Source organism: Antedon mediterranea, chromosome 5 (assembly GCF_964355755.1).
Source record: "Antedon mediterranea chromosome 5, ecAntMedi1.1, whole genome shotgun sequence".
Taxonomy (NCBI): Eukaryota; Metazoa; Echinodermata; class Crinoidea; order Comatulida; family Antedonidae; genus Antedon; species Antedon mediterranea.
In genome coordinates, this window is record NC_092674.1 from 26,083,674 (window position 1) to 26,105,188 (window position 21,515).

The 21,515-nt window shown below is 34.0% G+C and overlaps 2 protein-coding genes across 2 annotated transcripts; one reads left to right on the plus strand and one right to left on the minus strand.

The window, feature by feature from the left end:
- Window positions 1-336: 336 nt before the first annotated feature.
- On the minus strand, window positions 337-5,718 carry LOC140049243 (acid-sensing ion channel 1-like). The gene is made up of 8 exons (XM_072094087.1): window positions 5,534-5,718; window positions 4,339-4,843; window positions 3,130-3,228; window positions 2,879-3,026; window positions 2,365-2,421; window positions 1,672-1,825; window positions 1,161-1,252; window positions 337-972 (listed from the first exon to the last, which is right to left on the minus strand). Exons 1-8 carry the CDS (start codon window positions 5,716-5,718, stop codon window positions 824-826), a joined length of 1,389 nt encoding a protein of 462 aa, XP_071950188.1. The 3' UTR covers window positions 337-823.
- A 6,022-nt stretch (window positions 5,719-11,740) lies between these two features.
- LOC140049868 (acid-sensing ion channel 4-A-like) lies at window positions 11,741-21,155 on the plus strand. The gene is made up of 8 exons (XM_072094818.1): window positions 11,741-11,985; window positions 12,356-12,902; window positions 15,153-15,251; window positions 15,953-16,097; window positions 16,734-16,790; window positions 17,481-17,631; window positions 20,092-20,183; window positions 20,364-21,155. The coding sequence occupies exons 1-8, from the start codon at window positions 11,741-11,743 to the stop codon at window positions 20,471-20,473; spliced, it is 1,446 nt and encodes a 481-aa protein (XP_071950919.1). The 3' UTR covers window positions 20,474-21,155.
- The last annotated feature ends 360 nt before the right edge of the window (window positions 21,156-21,515 follow it).

The following is a 21,515-nucleotide window of genomic DNA, read 5'->3' on the forward strand; positions in this document are numbered from 1 at the left end:
GTAGTCTGTGTATTTCAATAGCAAGTTTTGGAAAGCGACAATAATTGATAATAATAATAATATTGATTATTGATTTATGAAACCGGGAGGCGGTTATTGAGCGGATGTAGTTGGGATTTAATTTGAAATCACTATTGTGAGTCTTTATTAGGCATAATTAGATTTTATTAATACTGTAAAAATAAATAACGCCATGATGCATATCAGCATCTTTGGTTGCTAATAATAGTATATACATAGTTTTAAAAAAATTATCAAATAATAGTGATAATTCAAAAACTTTAAAAAGCTATCACATTAAATAACCTTTTTAAACCAAAACGACATTTCACCTGTATAAACAAAAACGAAATTTCACCTGTATAAACAAAACGAAATTTCACCTGTATAAAAAAACAAAATTTCACCTGTACAAACGCAGCAGAGACGCGTTCCATTTCTTTAAGCTGTATAATACACCAGAAGTGCAGACAACCCAATTGTCTGCACTGTTTAACGAAAACCCGCTACATTGCTAAGTAGATCTCTGTTTTAAATAAAGCTAGCCTACTGTTCTAATTATAGACAGAAAACCATTTAAACTCTTATTATGGTTTCAGAAGTAATGGCTATTGTTTCATTTTTTTCAAGAAATATTGAACTTTATTTGTCTTACTTGTTTCCATATCATTATTCAATAAATTGTTGAATAATGTAGCCGCCTTTTTGTGTCGTAGTGAAAGCAATTTCATTTAAGTGAAATCACTTAGATGTCTCTTTACTTAATTGCAAACACTCACGTACACGTTTCAATGCATATACATTTCAAATCGACTATTTCTTTTCATTTACTGATTGTGTGCGTTTTAGTGGGTCTAAACTCTTTCTTTTTCATCAAACGCTGTAGAATTGCGACAATAACGAAGTCCAACAATTCAACAATAGTAATCAAACTCATTCCACATATTAAACCCATGTTTCCACCAAGTTCGGCTGTAAATAAAAATATTTTTGTTTACCTTTTAAGAAATTTTACAAATATAATATGCCTATCATTTAGTGCCCTTCATATTGCAAACTGTATTTACTTTAGTGTTTAATTGCAGTTTTCAATTTAAAAATTAGTATTGTTATTATTAAATTGTAGGCCTAATAAATAGCAACAATTGTGATCAACTTACAAAGCAACTGTGTCACAGAGTATGACGGGACAAGTTCAACAACGGTCATGTCCAAATCTTCAAATGATATGCTAACTTGAAGAATGTTTTCCCTGAAACATACACAATATTAGAGTTAAGATCGTAAGATACATACTTTGGGACTGGGACACAAGGTACGAAAAGTTCTATAATCATATATTTGCTCAAGCTTTGGCTCTGGGAAGGGAATTTAGAAATGCTGCACATACGCCGTTAAACATTATGAAAGTGTACCAGCCCTTGTAGGCCTACTCGATGGCAAAAGATGGTTTCATTCAGTTGCACCTTCTCTTACACTTTTTACAAGCCATCTGATTATTCCAGCTACCATGCCATTTGATCCAATTGTGTGTGGCCATACTTTCCATTATGACAAAACGTAACGACGCGTACGTAAGCGCAACGCAAGTATTTGTCATTAGGTTAGGACGTGATTGATCAAATTATATTCGTTGCGTACTCGTCCTAGTTGAAACTAATCCTAACTTACCTTACGTAATCCTTTGTATATCCATCATTATTTTCAAATAATTGTATCGTCGCTGGATCCGGCCATAAGGTGCTGGATGTACGTGGTTCATATGTCAGCTGATCACAAGCTACTGGACAATCGCATGAAACATTTCTATCACTAACAAAACGATCTGAAGTAAAAGTATTTACAGATTTTTTTAAAGTTAAAACATTTGAAAAGTTAAACACTTTTCAACATAACGGTCAGAGGACAATGAATGAATGTGTGCATATCTCTGTTACAAATATACTGTACTAGATCACCGAAACAGAATTGTGAAAAAGCAGCAAACATCATTTTAGAAGAATACATTTTTCAAGGAAATATTTCCTCGTTTGTTTAAGCTTACAGAGGTTAAACCTAAATGATGCGGATAACCTAACGTCCACAATGCATAATTTTGGATTATGCATAGGCCTAGAGTGATTCCTGATTTGTTTTTCCACCGTCAAGCATCAGTTAGACCTAGAAAGTCTAAAAAGGTAATTTAAAGAAAAAGTAGTCAAATTGACTGGAAGTCAATGGTTTATCAAATAGTATCTTTTTATTAGTGAAAACAGGTTTTTTTTCTGCTGATTAACTTTATTAAAACTGCAAAATGGCCTATTCAAATCGTTTTTATTATTCTTCATTTTTCATGTTTTTGAGAGATATACATCTTTAACTTACTATAAGCCGCATCACCACAATTAATGGTCTGTAGAACAGTACATTCTGGAACATCACCTAAATAAAAAAGAAAATCAATAAAATGGTTTTAATGGACATTTGTCGAATTGGTTCAAAGGGGCTGAACCAAACCTAACACCGATTTGAGGCTAATCTGGGCACTTTATTATATCATATTTAGGGCCTTTGATGATCACCAAAAACATCAAGATAAAATGTCGGTCCTTATTTTTTTACATCATCGAAAACGTATCTGGAAAATGAAGAAAGTTTGAAACTTTGCGGATTATGACAATCTTTCAATTATCTTGATTCATTAAGAATAGACCGCCATAGCATTCATTCTTTCAGTAAAATATCAAACTCGAAATTATACCACGTATATATATGGATACAAACAGTTTTTTTTTCATATAGCTACCGATTTAGTGCTGAAGGAGACCAGACATGTAAATTGTGTGCTTTATGAGAAAATCAAGCTACTTTTTAAAAATAGGTTGCAAACTATACTTACCTATCATATTAGTTAGTTTACATCCACATTTTGCGACGACGTAATCAAACCTGCACTCCTCAATACAAAGAGCCTTAGTATAGGTGCCTGTGTATTGAAGCTCTTTCCCAGTGCACTTTGATGAGTATGGGTGTGGTAAAGACTTAGTCTAAATTGAAAATAAAAATTAGTTTATTTTTCCAATCTGTTTAGCAAGTAAATGTGAAATATAAGACAAATTGTTATTAGTTTGTAAAGGCAGTACTACTTACTTGGACTCCCTTTAAAGCAATCTCTGTATGAAAACCAGGAGATACTGAAAATCCAAACGACTTTACAAGAGGAAGTTCATCTGCAGGATGTATCATCATCTGGAGGAAAAGGTTAATCTCTGTTTATAACATCAGACTAGTTTGACAAAAAAGGGTGATGTGCCCAAACATGGTAGTGACGTCATCGTCACATGTTTTTGTCGCAAACAGTTTGATAGTGTATAGAGCTTTAGATTACTATAAAATAGAGAATATTTTTTTTTTTAATCTGTTATACATTCTTTGTTAAAAGTTTGCTGTAGTGTGGTTAAATAAGCTGAAATTTCAAAAAATAATAAAAAATAATAAAACTTGAAAGTCGCAAATAAAAGTATATTGGTATAAATGTTAAAACGTTTGAATATGATTGAACTTATCCATCACTTAATAAAAGAAGTTAAGCATTTATTTACTTTTGATTAAAACCAGTCAACTGCATAATTAATCTTCCATCTGTAGTGAGGCTTTTTCAATTGTAAACTTTGTCATATTCATTTTGACGGTTGTTACCCATTATTTTTATGATATTTTAATGATCACGTTATCTATAATTGCAGTTGCATTTGTTCTTCTGTATAGTGTTTTATATTTAACCTTGCCATTCCATTTGTAAACTGAAAAGGAAATCATTTTTCTTTGTGACTAGAGATCGACACATACCACTACGTATTGATCACCAACTAACCTGAGGTGAATTTAAAAACGTTTCAGAATATCAATATAAATCAGTGTTTCGTAAATAGTAGGGTGTGTCGAAAATGAAATGTTTACATGTAGATCAAAGGTGACCATAGCAACCTGAACAAGTATTTCTTGTTGATGATGGTAACGATCAAGTTGAAACATACAAAAAGGGAATGAGAAAAATAGTGAAAAAACGTGGTCCAACAAAAATCTTACATATCTACAATGCAATGTTTCTGGAGATGTTTCATTAAACATTAAATAGATGCCTGCATGTGGAACTTCAGCGTGATAAGAGACGCAGCGCAATGCCATAGACGCAACGCAAGACGTAGACGCAACGCAAAGACGTAGACCAATGTCAAGCGACAGTTTCAATAATCGCTTGTGATTGGTCAAGTTACTTACGTTGCGCTCTATCTCACTGCGTTGTGTCTCTAGCGGGAACCATTAAATGGAGGCAATGGTAAAAACGAATTGGCGTACCTTAATTCCTTTAATGCCTTGTTCATGACCAGTATGATCTGTATCATTGATATTAATCTGCAGGAATAGAGAACTTGAGACGCCAGCAACCGATACATTACGCGTCGTCTTAAACGTGTAACACACCCCAAAATCCATTATGTCAGTTGTAAAGTTTTCTGGCCCACAATCTTCTAAACTCATCCATGTACACTTCGTAAGTAGGTCATTAATAGAGTGACTTGCTCTTAGGTAAAGCTCTGTAAGGTTCCAATTGTTTATATTAGAAAAATTGGCATAATTTCCACTGAAGAATGCGCGAATGTACTTTAATTCTTCGTCGGAGACCTGCGATTGACGCAACTGGTTGTAGTTGCAGAATGTAACGGCGGGAAACGCGATTTCGTCGTAGTGAGCAATGGATATCTTAGTTGCAACTGGGTAAGACCTGTAGTTTACAACGGACTCTTTCAATATGATAACAAGAAAGGCTAGCGCTATGAAAACCAGAATGCACCAAATATATCTGTAATAAATGTTTATTTAATTATTAATTCAAATTATAATAAATCAGGGTAACACAAATAAGCAGACAGTTTTTAGTGCGAGAGAAGAATACATTTTTGTTTATAGACTCGACACTATTGAAGAATGTGTTAAAGTTGATGATGAATAGGGAAAACTTTTAATCCATAAAAATATGAAGCGGAGATTTTATATTAATCCTACCTCATTGAGATTATAGAAAATACTACTATTGCACTAACGTTGTTTTTTCTCCATTAAAATAGATTAGATATTTCAACACAATTAGTGTTTGTTCATTGTTGAGGATGGAATAACATTATTAAACAAAGATATATTGTATATAATTAAAACATTTGAATTACTAAATTCTATCGAATAAGCGCCCAGTTTAATAGCCTCTATGATGGTAAATTTACACACAAACCAATGACTAATACAAGTAGGCCTAAGCATAATTTCTTAAATGGTTATATAATCGTTTATCATTGGCGTAACTGCTATGAGTGCTCACGGACTAAACTCAGAGGCCCCGGATCTTATGGGGGCTTCTTATATAGCAGTGTCCAGAGGAAAAAACAGGCATTAAAATATGTCGAAAAGGGCTAAAAAAAACACCCGAGGACTCCAGCGTTAGAGGGCTCCTAAGCCTGCAGGGGCCTCATGCGTTACGCCACTGTCGTTTACCTACCTTCTGGCAGCGCAAATTGATCGGTTTCCGACGTAACGTATTCCGTGAAGAGTTGTCTCGCCCGCAAACGTACACACTTCATCAGTTAAGCTGGATTTTTCAGGCTGTTTTCCATCATTGGAATCCGTTCTCGTTTCCCGATGGCTAAACGTAAACATCGGATAAACTTTACCGTTGACATTCATGATCGGACTAGGTTCGGACGTTACCAGAACTGGTGAATGATACCTCGGAGGCTAGGCCTATATATTACATCCGTAACTTTCAATCAGATGACTAGGCAACTCTGTTCATTACGGAGTCGAGTTCGTCGATATAAATGGTTGGTTCCCAATTCTAATCAATCGATGTCCACGTAATTATGTGTTATTACCAATTTAAACATGAGTACAATTCGAAGTGCAATAATACAATTTAAAGTACGCGTGCGTCCATGGCAACATCGTGTCCAAAAATGTAACTACAATCAATAAATGACTTGGATTTAGATTTTATTTGAATTTTTTTTCCGGACTCATCGCGCTCATACAAAATCAATAGTAGATATTTTTAACAAACACTAACATATAAAATTAATTACAGATAAAGGGTAAACCCTGTAGTTACACATTATCATATGCATTGACTGACATTATCTACGGACGTACAATAAAGATTGGCGATAGACAAATATACACTTTCCCACAGAAAACTAACAGAAATTAAGACACCGTTTTATTTTATCTTTTTTTTTTTTTTATTTAATTTCCAGGTATACAAACAGAAAGAAATCAACATTATACAAACAAGCGTGGATGGAGTACCATGAGGATTGCCAACAGTGCAAGCACTATCAAAGTGGCCCTCCAATACTCCAAACCACATTATACAAACAAGCGTGGATGTAGTACCATGAGAATTGCCAACAGTGCAAGCACTATCAAAGTGGCTCTCCAATACTCCAAACCACATTATACAAACAAGCGTGGATGGAGTACCATGAGAATTGCCAACAGTGCAAGCACTATCAAAGTGGCTCTCCATTTCCTAGAATCAGATGTTTCGATGAAATTTTGTTTCGCAAGTATAGGCTACAAACAATGAAGTCCCTTTCAGGAATGAATGAATCAATCAATCAATCAATCGTGTTATTATAATTATATCGCAAAGTGTGTACTTAATATTTTTTTAACACGTTTCATGAGGGTAGCCCATCCAGCTGATCATTTGTGGCCCTCGAATACCTTTTTGTAGTGTGATTTTATAGTTTTTCCGGTCTTTTTAGTCGCGTGGACGCGACTCTATAGTTCACTATGTCGGTCGGTCGGTCGGTCGGTGTGTCGGTCTGTCGGTCGGTCCGGTATCACTATGCGTTTAGCACGCGACTTATGGCTGTTGGCCTTGTTTTTTTATATATTTAATATACATTGTATTCTGGTTTTACATTTCTATTCAACTAATAATTTAACTTTTCTAAGGAAGGAAATGGTAACGTCTTTCAGTATTCATTCATAGTCAAACACAGTAAAATGTGTACATGGTTTAAAATTAGTTCCGTTTGTTCAAAGTTAAGAATTTACATAAAATATAAAAATGAATTAAAAAGGTTACAATTTGGTAAAACAGAAATAAAACACAACGTTTAAAATATAGATAACATCGGTTAAAATACCAAATACAAATAAGATTGGTGTGTGTAAGGGTATAGCATAAAATAATCAACGTTTCATTTTGATTGCCTTAACGTGTTTCTCATCATATTGGTTTTCCATCTTGAGAGTACACTAAACGCACTGACCTACTAAAGACAAGGTAATGGTGGAGAGGGTGATACTCATCCGACATAATTAATTTAATTTGTTTTAATTATAGCACTGTAAACCATATCTTTAGCGTTCTTACTATCTTTAGCTCCAATTATTCGGTAAGCTGATTTTGTTATTTATCGAGGCTATAAAACCAAGCTATTGCTTGTTAAAACTGATCAAATTACTTGATAAAACAACCCCAAGATTCTATTGCAAACATGAAATTTCTTCATACTTCTTAAAAAATAAAGCCTCTGTTTACACCTAGGCCTATTTGGTAACACATGTTGATTTTTTTTTCCAGTTAAGTTTATCATCAATTATTGTACCTAAATATGTTACAATCTCAACCTCTGTATCATTCATTTTGATTCGCTTTAACTTTATTTTGTGTCTTTTATGTGTAAAGGGGTTGGATCAACCGGCTCAGCTACAATTCAATTAAGGTTGACACTGGTCTTTCCAACTTGTTGTTATGTATATACTGAAATAGACCGAATAATAATGAAATGAAATTAAATAATTGTCAGCTCATTGTGGTTTTTATCTTTCTATAATATATATTGTTATAACATCTCTTACAGTGTTGCTCCACACGGCATTTGTTATCAATCATTACCCACCTAGGTAAGTAGGCTTTAAGGCTTTCAGACTAGTTTTCTTTGATTAATATATGATCCCTGCAAAAATCGATCTTCGCTTGACGCACCGGTAATTGCCATTTAAATAAGGTCTTTGGATTAGATTCCATTGTAAAAACATTTAATTTCATCATATCTAGTTAAATTATTACTTCAGTTCAACTTAATAAGCAACAGTAGCGGTGTCATCAGCATTATATGAATTAAATGCATTTAGTTTGACTATAATGTATAAGTTCAGGCGGTGAAATAAATGTAATCACCGAGTCAACCTTCAACTATTTTCAATCTTGGAAATATCAATAAATCTTAATATTCTTAATCAGTCCTTAGGTCTAATCCTTTTTTTTTTCTAATATTAATAAAGATAATAAAATCGATACGGCAATATTGTTGAAAACAAAATCTAAAAATCGACCAAGCAACGTACGTACCAAAACAACAAAAATAATTGTATTGATGGACTATGCTACATCCATTGGAATGGAATAAACTTTTCAATTTTACTAAAACACTGAAAATATCAAAATATTCAGTACCATTTATCGACTGTACTTTAAAATCTTTTATCTCGTCCGTTCGTGCTTTCAGTGTTTACAAATACTGAGGTTTAATACGGTACCATAAAAGTCTCATTTATTTTATTTGTAGTCGCGTGCAACGCGACTCTACAGCTCACTATGTCGGTCGGTTGGTCGGTTGGTCGGTAAACACCAACTTCAGCACGCGACTGCAGCCCTGTATATGGCCTTGTTTTATGTAATGAATTAATGAATTGATTTTAAACAAAGAAATGAAAAATCAGTCTTTCCATAAACAATATTCAGTGAGAATTATTACAATTTGAGAAAAACAATATTATTTTGCTGTCGAATGTATACAGTAAGTCTGATAATTGACTAAGTAATTAGAAGTCTATTTAAAGGTCAGCTAAATATTACAAGTAATAGCAGTAGCTAATTAAAAACCTGAACCGTTTATAAATATGTTTTATTTTTCTAATATTTTATAGTAAATTAATAAATTCTTTTATGTGAACTTTATTCAATCAATTGTACATTTTTTAGTATTATAATGGTAACCATAAAAACCTGTATTTACAGTGATTTTTACAACAAAAAAATACTAATTATAAAATATATAGTGATTATTTACAGTAATGATAATACAAAATTAATTGTTTGTTTTAACTATTATTGGAAACAGAAGTTGAATAATAAAATACTGAATAAATACAAAGTTTCATTAGAGGTTTACAATCAATGGAAAAAATGAATACATTATATAATTATCTTGAAAATATTCTTTTTTTCAAACATATACCTACAAACCAGATGAACATTTTCAATTACATTATATAATATTGTAAGTATCAAAAATATCAGATAGTGTTTAGGAAGATTAGGCCTACTGTATTGGCAACGGCCTACAAATAAACATGGTTATAAGCAAAAGTTATATATCGATTGATTGAATCGGGCATAGTGAAAGTGTTTAGGCCTAGCTGTTTCAATTAACTAATTGAAAATACCAGTGTATGTGTGTTTTGTTTTCCAATCGTTAGCTACCGTTTCCAATACAAACAATGGCATTTAAAGGCACTCCAAAACTGTAAAACTCTTTCTTTAAATTAATTTATTACAAATCTTTGTCTGATAGTATACTTAATTAACTAATTAGCGTTGTAATATTTATCATTGCAGTCATGTTAAAGACCCCTTCCCTGCAATTTTGGACGTTTTTTGGAAAATAATACATATATATCACTTTAAAAACATTAAACCATGTCATTCCTTGTCTTAAATGTACGTTTTATGGTAAATTATGATAAAAAGTGAGAAACAATGCACTACCTAAGTAGCTCGCGGCGATCGACCTCTCGTGGACGGTCTTAGGCCTAGCCTAGCTAGGCTTAGTTTTGTAGGCCTAGCTGGTAAACATCGATAACGTACGAACATCGTACGCTAGCTATAGGCCTATACCTAGCCTGACGTTGTATAGTTGCTGCATTAATTGTCTTTCTATTTTTGCCAGACTCCGTTGATACAAATTGGGGAAAACCCGGTATTTTCGCTGAAAAGTTAGGAGTCTTCCATTTGTTTTGGCTTCACGATCGATCGAAAAGTGGGCGAATTACAGGTGAAAAACAAAAATATCAATCCGCGCGCAATGCATTTTGGGATTTATAGCGGGCCGCTATAATTATTAGAATCGATTTATTTTTCACATTTGTAACCGCTTAAAGACGAAAAAAGTTATCGCAATAGGACCATATAGTATTATTTTTACATTAAATAGGCCTATAGTTTGTGATCTTAAATTAGATCTAAAAAACGTAGGGAATGGGGCTTTAAATGAGTTAACCAAGTTATATTACTCATTGTTACCACTTTAATTTATCCAATGTTGTTCATTGTTCAAAACTGTAAAACTCTTCCTTTAAATTAATTTATTACAAATCTTTGTCTGATAGTATACTTAATTAACTAATTAGCGTTGTAATATTTATCATTGCAGTCATGTTAAATGATTTAACCAAGTTATATTACTCATTGTTACCACTTTAAATTATCCAATGTTGTTCATTGTTCAAAACTGTAAAACTCTTCCTTTAAATTAATTTATTATAAATTTTTGTCTGATAGTGTACTTAATTAACTAATTAGCGTTGTAATATTTATCATTGCAGTCATGTTAAAATGAGTTCACCAAGTTATATTACTCATTGTTACCACTTTAATTTATTCCAATGTTGTTGGTGATGATGAATTGATTTTCTACATCAACAAGTATATTGGTAGTCATGGCAATGTTGGTCGAATTACTTCTACGCTGATTTGGATTCAGGCGGAATCTTTACAATTTCTTTGTTCTATAATCACGTGATCTGAATAATTGAAAATGCTTCTATATATTATTATTAAGATTAATATTCTTAAAAACCTCGATTGAAATAATGGTATACAAATGGTAGTGTAGCCCTAAGCGGAATAATTTGTGACATAATGTATTTAAGAAGTGGTTTGTTTTTTTCTTACAAATTTACGCAATTTTTGAAAAGTTAACTGAGTGTGATATGTATATTTGCGGAAAATATAATAATATTACTTCTCTATTGGTCAATACACACGTTATCCTTACAAAATGAACTAATAAACAAATGATTACTGCGCACGTGCAAGTTCTGAGCTCATACACGTTATTGATAATTCATGACACGTACATTTTCTAAACAAATAAATTGCCCCGGGTTCCAATTTGTTATTGTAAGAAAGAAAATTATTTGACAAAATATCCTCATAAAAATAATTGTCCACGAAGGCAAAAGTAAATATTAATGCATCAGATATTACTAGGGCTAATTCAAAAATCGATTTTTATTGATAATTATTTATATTTGGAATTAAATACATCTTGATACTTGATTACTGTGTTTTACGATCAAGATAATGAAGTTAACTAGGAATGTATAGCATGCGCAGCAGACACTAATTAGATCTATGTTTTTATTACGTGCGCCAGTAGCAGAAAATGTGAGCGTGCTCTGACGTATGCAAAAGAAAGAGAAGTGTCTTAGTCTATTAGGCCTACCTAGTTCAGAGGTCCATTAGAAACACAATAACGATTCAATAAACTAATCGATATGGCGTAATGAGGAGGCTCATGGGAACTGGTTAAAATAATAGAAGTAATAATAGTCATCATTATATTTGGTGTAAATTTAGTCGGTTTCCTGTAAACTACTTTGATTACTTTAAGATTCACGGCAAGTCTTCGTCATGGAAGCTTGGTCAAATGTGGATACATTTTCGCCAAACCGGGAAAAAACGAATGATTACCGGCTAAGTTTTAGGCCTACTAACTATACCGTGCCTCCACGGGATGGCGTAAAATCTGACGATGTTGGTAAAAGTAACTCTTCAAAGAAAAAACATATTATTGATGATTTGGAATCGTTTTCTCAGAATACTACTCTACATGGACTCAACTATGTTACAAGTAAGGAGTCGTCCACAGCTAGAAGGTAAGTTTACCCGTCTGTCTGTTGGTCCTTTTGCGTTTACATTTGTTATTAAAACTTGGTGCTTTTAAATGCTATTAGATTTTAATGAATATCCGTATATATTTTTTGGGGTGGGGGTGGGGTGGGGTTGGGGTGGCTGCCCATGTAATCAGAAAGCAAATGTTTCTTTAAGGTTATTTATATATTGCGGTTCATTAGACTTCTCGAGCCGAATTAACATTGAATGTTCATGTTACAAATTTAAAACACACAACTTGATTCAGATAGCAAACACTAACTCTGGTAAGAGGTGTTTACAATGTGTCTAGTACACGCGTAATTTATTAAGCTCATTTTTATTTTTCTTGTTCGTTATATTCTTTCCTAAAAGGTTGGCTTGGACAGTGATTGTCACAACAATGATGATTGTGTTCATATACATCGGGATAATAAACAATGTTCTACGATATCTAGACCGTCCCATCAACACCATCATATCAATGAACTACTTGCTAGATATGGACTTTCCGGCAGTGACTATCTGTAATTACAACCAATGGAAAGCCTCCATTGTAGGACCAGACAATATTAATATGTTATTCCTGCTTTCCTGGTCAACATTGAAGTATCCGGATCAACAGACATTGGATATTATCAATGCAACTAAAAGAGATTTTGACTTAACTGATTTTAACATGACTCATCAGATTGAGGATATGCTGATGAGTTGCTCGTGGAAGAATGCTGAGCGTTGTGGGCCACGAGATTTTAGGCGAGTAGTGACCCAATGGGGTGTATGTTACACATTCAACAATCCAGAAAATTCAAGCCAAGTAAGGAAAGTAAAACAGTCAGGTAGTAACTATGGGCTAAGTATGCGACTGAAGGTCGAGCAAGAAGAATACATACATGGTGATAATACCGGAGCTGGAATCAGGGTGCGTAAAATGACTTTGTTTTACGTTTAGGATAACGCTGGATAAATATTGGGTTCATATACATAATTTACTTTAGGCAATTCATAATTATTTTGCCAATGACAACAAATAATATAAAAAAAATGTTTTACATAAAGTAAATGACCTTTAATTCACTGTTTTTATATCGTACTATTTGATTAAAACTCGTTTTAAATGTTATGAATTTCCTAAAATTGTTAAGCTAAACTGAATAGGCCATTTTATTGATGTCTGACACTATTTTAATTAACGTGAATTTGTTACCCAATAGTGAATTTTCATTTTCAGGCAACATCGCCAGGCGACTACGCAGCTATTGAGTCTAATAACATTTCAACTCAATAGTGGTTCCTATTGTTGGTACACAGTTAATTACATACTAATTTAGGTTCTAGACTAAAATTAATAAAAATATAAATATTTTGGCACATATGGCGCTTCATACATATTATAATACATGAGCTCGTATTTTCAGACTAAAAATCGAAACACCGATTGGTGGACTAAGATAAAACGACAAGAAATACAGATTTAGGGCAAGTCTAATTACATACTTGATATTGCACCATAGTGTCATGATAATTATACCACCATTAAATGGAGAAAAAATGAACGAATTAAAAAATTCAAAAATTGTACCGGGCCATCGTTATTAATAATTAAGAAGAAAGACGCCGGTCAATTGTGATAATTAAAAAACAAACAAAACTCTTCTTCTATACATATTAATATCAATATCGTAATAGCCTAGTAAACAATTCCATAATTATACTTGTGTTATCGACTAGAAAAATAAATTGAATTTTACCAGGAGAGCCAATTGACCCACGTTAACAAATCAAATACAAATTGGTAATGTCAACATTTGAAACAATATCACCAATTTAGGAGAATTTCCTAATTAAATAAAGATCGGTAATTAGCACAAATTATAATGAAATTATTAACCTATTTGACCTAAAATTCTGGTTATTATTTGTAAATTGTGATGGTTTCGTCATCAAAATTGAAAGAAAGACAAAGTCGATCCGACAACAACTTCGTAACAAAGATGGCGCGACAGCGACAACGCGAGACAACGAAACACGACTGGCGGCGTGACAACGACGGCGTGACGTACAAAGATGGCACGTCAGCGACAACGCGACACAACGAAACGTTACTGACGACGTGACAACGACGGCGTGACGTACAAAGATGGCACGACAGCGACAACGCGACACAACGAAACTCGATGGGCGCCGTGAAAATGGAAACATTTTATAAATTGCAGTCATAATGACAATGCAAAATTTTAAGTCAATTATGTAATGACAGCATCAATAATTATTAGGATGGTAAATAAACAATTTAAAATCAGATTTGAAAATATATTTAATGACTACATAAACAGAATACGGACGATGATGACGTCAACAATTACAGTGATAATCATAGATGATGTATTGGATGACGATGAAGATGGTAATAATAATGATAATAGTAGATTACAAAGACAATTTTATTTATGTCTTTAGGCACACGTGGCCAGGGATTACCAATAGTAAATTAATCACTGTCCTATCAAATAGCCCCTGATACAGGGGCTATTTTGTAAACCAGTTCACTCCCTACTTTTCTTGAATGATGAACTGTGTTCTTTAAAGTACACACAACATGTTATAACTTTGTACACTGGACCTACGATTTATAGTCATTATCCAAAAAGACTTAATTCACTTAAATCACATGTTTTATATTAACTTTGTTGAATCGACTATAATGTATTTTATCCGTTTATTTTATATTGACACTGTTGATTCGTCTATTTGTTATTTTAATATTTTTATATAGTTTATTATATATCATTGTTGTTACTTTGGGAGTATGGAACCTGAAGTCTTGTTATAGTGATTAGGTTCACTTTTAGGTTCCTGCCTACTCCCTTAGTTTCTGTGTTTTTGTTTGTTTGTAACTGGTTTTTGGCAATAAATAATAATATTAATAATAATAATAAGACTTGTTCCACCACCAGATCTAGGAGTGAGTCGGCCTCGAACCCTTGTCGATATTGTTGGCTATTTACTGTAAACGGCGCCCCTGTCTTAATCACTCGACCATTTGACTCGTGATAAATATAAGAATGATTATGATCATGACGATGTGGTAATAACATGCAACTACAGTAGTGTAACGGTGACGAGAAATTATGTTTAGGCCTATGATTTTAATTTGAAATCTATTTTACAGATATTGGTACATGAGCAAGGACAGATACCATTGGTAAAATCCTTAGGGTTCTCCGTCTCACCAGGGTTTGAATCTCACGTTGGAATGAGACATACAAAGGTAAGTACAGTGACGTAACGGCTATGAGCGCTCACTGGCTAAACCCAGGGGCGCCGGAGCTTAAGCCAGGATATTAAAAGACATTAAAATATGTCGAAAAGGGCTAAAAACCCGCCCTAAGTCTCCCACTTAGGGTTCCTACACCAGGGGCCTCATGCCTCTGCGTTAAGCCAATAGATAAGTAACAACTATCAAGATTCTGTGACGTCTGTATGAATATTATAAATGATATTACAAAGATTACACTCATCTCCAACCACATTTTAAACGCGCGCGTTAAATATGTCATCACTGTGTGTGCTGTTACGTCACCGATTTCATGTTTTTTTTACTACAGTAGAATTTCTCCTTCGGAATATCACTATTAAAGGGACACATTCATTTGAAAAAATTTGCTTTATCAATGATAGGTGTATTTTTATTAGGACGACACCGGTTTCAATTCCATTAATGTATACCGCGCACAGGCTTCGTATTTAACGTATCTCCTTAATGTATTTCAGTTCAATACATTGATTGACTTCGACACCTAATCATAATGCTTTCATACCTGTAGCTATACAGGCTGCAACAATTTCTAAATATCGACCAACAACAAATATGGCGTCGTAATGATCTTTTAAAATACTTGTGCAGCAATGATTCTTCTTCCCCATCACTCATACTAACACGGTTCTCGTTTATTTTGCTTGTTTTGTTAGGTTGAGAATTTACCATACCCCTACCCATCAAATTGCAGACAAAAGGCATTGAAATTCGGACCGTACACGGCACAAACCTGTCATTACGAATGCTATGTGGATTACGTCATCAAAAACTGTGGTTGCCGAGATTATAGGATGCCAGGTTTGTTTATGCAATTATAAATCAGACATTAACTAAACCCCTTAAAGGCCCATTTACACTAGGACCATAACGATTGACGATAAATAGACAAATTTGCATTTTTCATACATAAAACAAAAGAAATAACAATCTATGCTTCCTTTGATGAAAATGTATTTACACACGTCCAATCAAAACGACTTCATGATTAGTAAGAGCAATAATATCGTGACAATAAAACATTTAATTGTAATTTTAAAAATATTATTTTTTTTCAAAGACAGCATAAATGATTATCCTATAGTTCTAGAACAAAAACCTTTCTAATTTCTTTTGTTTTATGTCCAAAAAATGCATGCTTATATATTTATTTTTTATCGTTAACGTCCCAGCCTTAAGCCCTTCATAAAAAGGGCATCAACGGCTCCTATTATTGATACAATGATAACACCCCTATTATGGTTGAGTTCAAACGAAGCCCCTATTAGAACAGATTTCACCAACCCTATTGGAAAAACGGAAGGGAGATGAGATTGGTGAAAGAGATACAAGAGTAGAGAATTCCATACCCTTAGGCCTACATGTGATACGCACTTATAGGTTGACAACAAATTTAAATAATCATCTGTTATTATTTACATAAATGTAATCTTTCAGGAGACGTGCGAATATGCGACGTTTACGAGACAATAACTTGTGTGAACAATGCAACGTGTAAGTATTAGTGATTTGATGAAATCAGACAACGTAAAATTTATTACTGGAAATCCGTACCTTCGTGTAGTTATTTTCCATAAAAAAAACCAACGCAACGACTATTTTAAAGCGTGGTTCCCACTAGCGACGTAACGCAACGACATATTGACGTTTGAAGTGCTTTAAGCGTGGTTCCCACTAGCGACGCAACGTAACGCAATCTACGTAACGTAAGGAAATGCCCTTCCAATCATTGTGGTTTCCCCCGCCTGCTTGAAATCAAACCTATGATGTTTGCAGCATTGTTGCGTCGTCGATTCCCACTTGTGATTACGCAATACAGCACTTTGCGTTGATACGTCGCTGCGTTGCGTTCTAGTGGGAACCACGCTGTATGGCGTGATCACAAGTGGGAACCGACGACGCAACAATGCTGCAAATATCGCAGGTTTACTTTAACACAGGCGGGGGCAAACACAATTATTGGAAGGGCATTTTCTTACGTTGCGCAGGTCGCATTACGTTGCGTCACCAGTGGGAACCAAGCTTAAGCGGGGGTCCGTTCAAGATTTAATATAGTTGTTTCCTCGGGAAAGTTAGTGAAAGTTATCTTCACCACAAAGTTAACCATTTATATTGTTGTTTACAATATGGTAAACAAAACTATGTTTAAAATGAATCTTTTCAAATATTTTTAAAACTCTTCAGTTGATTTTATTTTGGAGGAGGAAAGGTGTTCCTGTCCAACCGCGTGCTCAACTGGTGTTTATGACGTCAGAGTTTCGTCAACATATTGGCCCTCTTCTTACGTCACTAACATGTATTTAACACCGATGAATGTCTCAGAGACCGAAGCAAGGTAAGCCTCTCTTAACAACACCTCGAAAAGAAGCCCATGAGCTTCCTTTTTTTAGTAGTCTTGGTTGAACGGGCTTCTTTTCAAAGTTTTTACTGTATTTTGTTTCTTATCATCTGTTATATATTATCTTTCTCATGATTCAATAACCCCTATCATATACCATATCATCTTCATAATTATCTTTCCAAAGGCATAACAACAATATTCATTAAATAATCAATATTTCTTTTGTTTTTATCTTCGTTACTTTTCTTTTGATCAAAAATGTGATGTGCTCATATATGGACACGATGACGTCATATCATATTTGGGCACATCACAATTTTTTGTCAAATTAGTTTGTTAGAGAGAGACAGAGCTACACTACAAATGACGTCATCAAATAATTTTAATAACAATCATCAACAACATCATAAATTTAGCATTATCATTATCAGAATCACTAATCAATATCATCTTAACGTAACGTATGTCAAATTGATAATTATTGACCGAGTATTGTGTTTGGATTTTTGAGCGAAATTAATCCATGTGCGAAGTGAGAGGAATAATAATACTAATAAAAGGTCAACAACTAATCAGCCTCGTTTAATGTTGAATAGTAACATATCAATTTAGGGCCGATCTACTTGGTATAATGCGATACTTATAACGGGTTATGAATTGAATAAATATTAAATAAACTCAACTTACCCAAGCTAAGCAGGCCTAGTTGGAATCTCTTCCGGTTGTGTTACGTTGAACAGGCCGACGTAACGTCATTTATTCCCTGTATGCTTCGTTTCGTTCTACACAATCTTGCTGCTATCCACCAAGCGTATTCCCGTAACATTGCAATACTTAAATTTGTCTCAGCTAAAAACATTATTTTAAACATAGCACTTGTTTTCCATATTCGTAAACGAACCCTAGCAGTATTAATTGTTAGCAATTAGCAGTAGGCCTATAAACAAATTTTCTCTGTAATTTCCACATTTCGGATGAAGCAACAATTAAAATATTCAAAAAACTGGTCATTGGGACTGGCCGAAAATCACGCATGCGCAATCAACAACACGTGATGGTTTAAGCTATGTCTACTTGCTTGACGAAAAATGTGTGATGCGCCCAAATATAGTGGTAATATACCCAAATATGGTAGTGACATCATCATATTCATATATGGGCACGTCACATACAATGTGATAGTAGACGGAGCTTTAGACTAAGAAGCTTTACTCAACGCAAATATTTATTTAATTCTATTTACTAGAGGGTGAGGCTCGCTTCGCTCGCTCCCACCCCCACCCCCCCCCCCCCTCTCTTCTAGGAAGTGTAGACGATGGTTCTCGGAATGACAATGACTCGGGACGTAAACAGTTTTAGATGGACATTCTGGCCTGGACAATTTCGGTCGGTTACCATTATTTAAATGCTTTTGATATTCGTAAAACTAAACGTACTCACTAACCAAAGTGTCTTAGATGATTAATAGCGTTTTAGGCGTAGGCCTATAGTGTTTATTGTAGATATGAAAAGTCACGGTGGTAAAAAAGAATAACAAATGCTTGGTAAATTGTAGATAACAGTCCGAAGAAATCTACTAAAAATAGTATAATTGTGTTATAAATATAATACAATATTGTGTGTATAAATGTGGATGGGCGTTTATTAGATGCATTTGGGGTTGGGGGTGGAGGGGGTGGGGTGGGTTGAGTAGCGAGATAATTATTTAAATTGATGTTCCGGGCATTTATTCAAATAAATACCATCCTAATTGGTATAATTAATACATTATTCCGCGACACAGTGGCCTAAGAAGGAAGACGTTTTTGACGGCTTGCAACATGCGCAGAAGTATCCCAGGGACGGGACACAGTAAGCGCACAGTATACATAAAGTCCTGGCAGCTTACTCAACAACTCGGCTATCGAGGTTTCATGGGGGTTTCATTCGATTTCAAAACAAAAACTCTTATCATCAATTCTCTCGATGTAATTTAATTTTATATAATTATTTCCCACAATTTAATTCTATAGTTTTATAGCTTATAGTTGAAACAGGTAGTTGTTTTACAACTCCCTGGTTGAAACCAAACCTTACCGTGAACCCGGAAATTACTTCTACCGCGCGTAGAGTTAAAATTTACCGATTGAAATCAGAAAATTTCTTATAAAACCCTTTATACTATCTTCCTAAGATAGAAATATGGAACAAAAGCGGCGATGTGAAAACTAATGTTATCAAATCTACGTTTCGCGGTACATCTGAGATAGATAAGGTAGGTATCCAAGGCGGAGATTTGTACCGAAGTTTTTGCATTGTGCTCCTATGTCAGAATTAACCATAATTTATATATAGATTTGACATGTTCTTATACAGTAAGTAGGAACATTCATGTGCTTTATGGAATCACTATATATATGAAGCTGCATAGTGATATTTATAGATCTTAACGCTATTACGATATTATTTTACCAGAAAAAATTTACTTGACGTAAAAATATATTTTGAAGAGTTGAGTTTTGAGAAGGTAGAGCAGATACCCGCCTATGACCTGCTAAGTTTATTAGGTAAAGTAATTTTGTTTTTCTTTAAATTTAATTTTTTTTTAAAGTTATTTTAGGACAAGAGTTATTCCTTACCGTACAGGGATTTTGGCTGAGAAGAAATGAATGGGCAAACTGACCAAATACATAACTATAAACTTTTAAAACAGTTACTAATCTAATAGGCCTAAATATCTTTTTCAGGTGACATCGGCGGATACATGGGTCTACTTTGCGGCATGAGTTTAACAACTATATTTGAATTTGTCGACTTTTTTGTCTGTGTTTTTAACAAAGGTTGGAAAATCCGATGAGTTATAGGCCTGTCTAATAGGGAGCTTACGATTTCCGACGACCGCTACTACTTCTACCTAGGTCAGGTCAATCGAGTATTGTCGGTCGTCACCTAGACTTGAAACCATAAATAGAGAAAACACGTCAAAATTTCCTCGCATGCGCACAATGAATAAACATGACGTTGTACGTTGGTCGTCGGTCGTCGCATCGACGTAGGCCTACCTAATAAAGCGTGGTTCCCACTAGCGACGCAAGGACGTAACGCAACGCAAGTGAATTGACCAATTGACAGTTAAGCTTGGTTCCCACTAGAAGGTAACGCAAGGACGTAAACGCAACGCAAGCGTTTTAACCAATGACAAGCGAAGTTATAGACAGTTAGCAATCACAAGCGAATAATCCATCGCTTGTGATTGGTCAATTCACTTGCGTTGCGTTACGTCCTTGCGTTTCGTCGCTAGTGGGAACCACACTTTAGCAATCACAAGCGAATAAGACATCGCTTGTGATTGCTAACTGTCTATAACTTCGCTTGTCACTGGTTAAAACGCTTGCGTTGCGTTTACGTCCTTGCGTTATGTTCTAGTGGGAACCAAGCTTTACATAGTTTTAGCAATAATTAAAAAAATGAGTTGTAAATGTAATTATATATTTTAACTTCAGTTATTTTCGTACGTAAATGTTGTCTGTAATTTAACATAGTTTTATCAATATTATTATGATATAAAGTAAAAAATAAATATTATTTTTGTATGAGTTGTAAATGTAATTATATATTTTAACTTCGGCTACTTTCGTACAAGACTATATTAAAGACTAAGGCTGATTTATTCTATAATGGCATGTACCAATACAAATTACCTTCAACGAATGAAATATATCGAAATAAAACGAATACAATTAGGCCTATAGAGTAGGCTATATCAACACAATTATAAATTATAATATAACAATAAATAAATATAGGTCTACTAATCAATGTCTCTCTCTTTGTTATTAATTTACAAACCGCTGTGCCTTAAATCTATAAACTATTATACACTCTTATTAATGTAAATA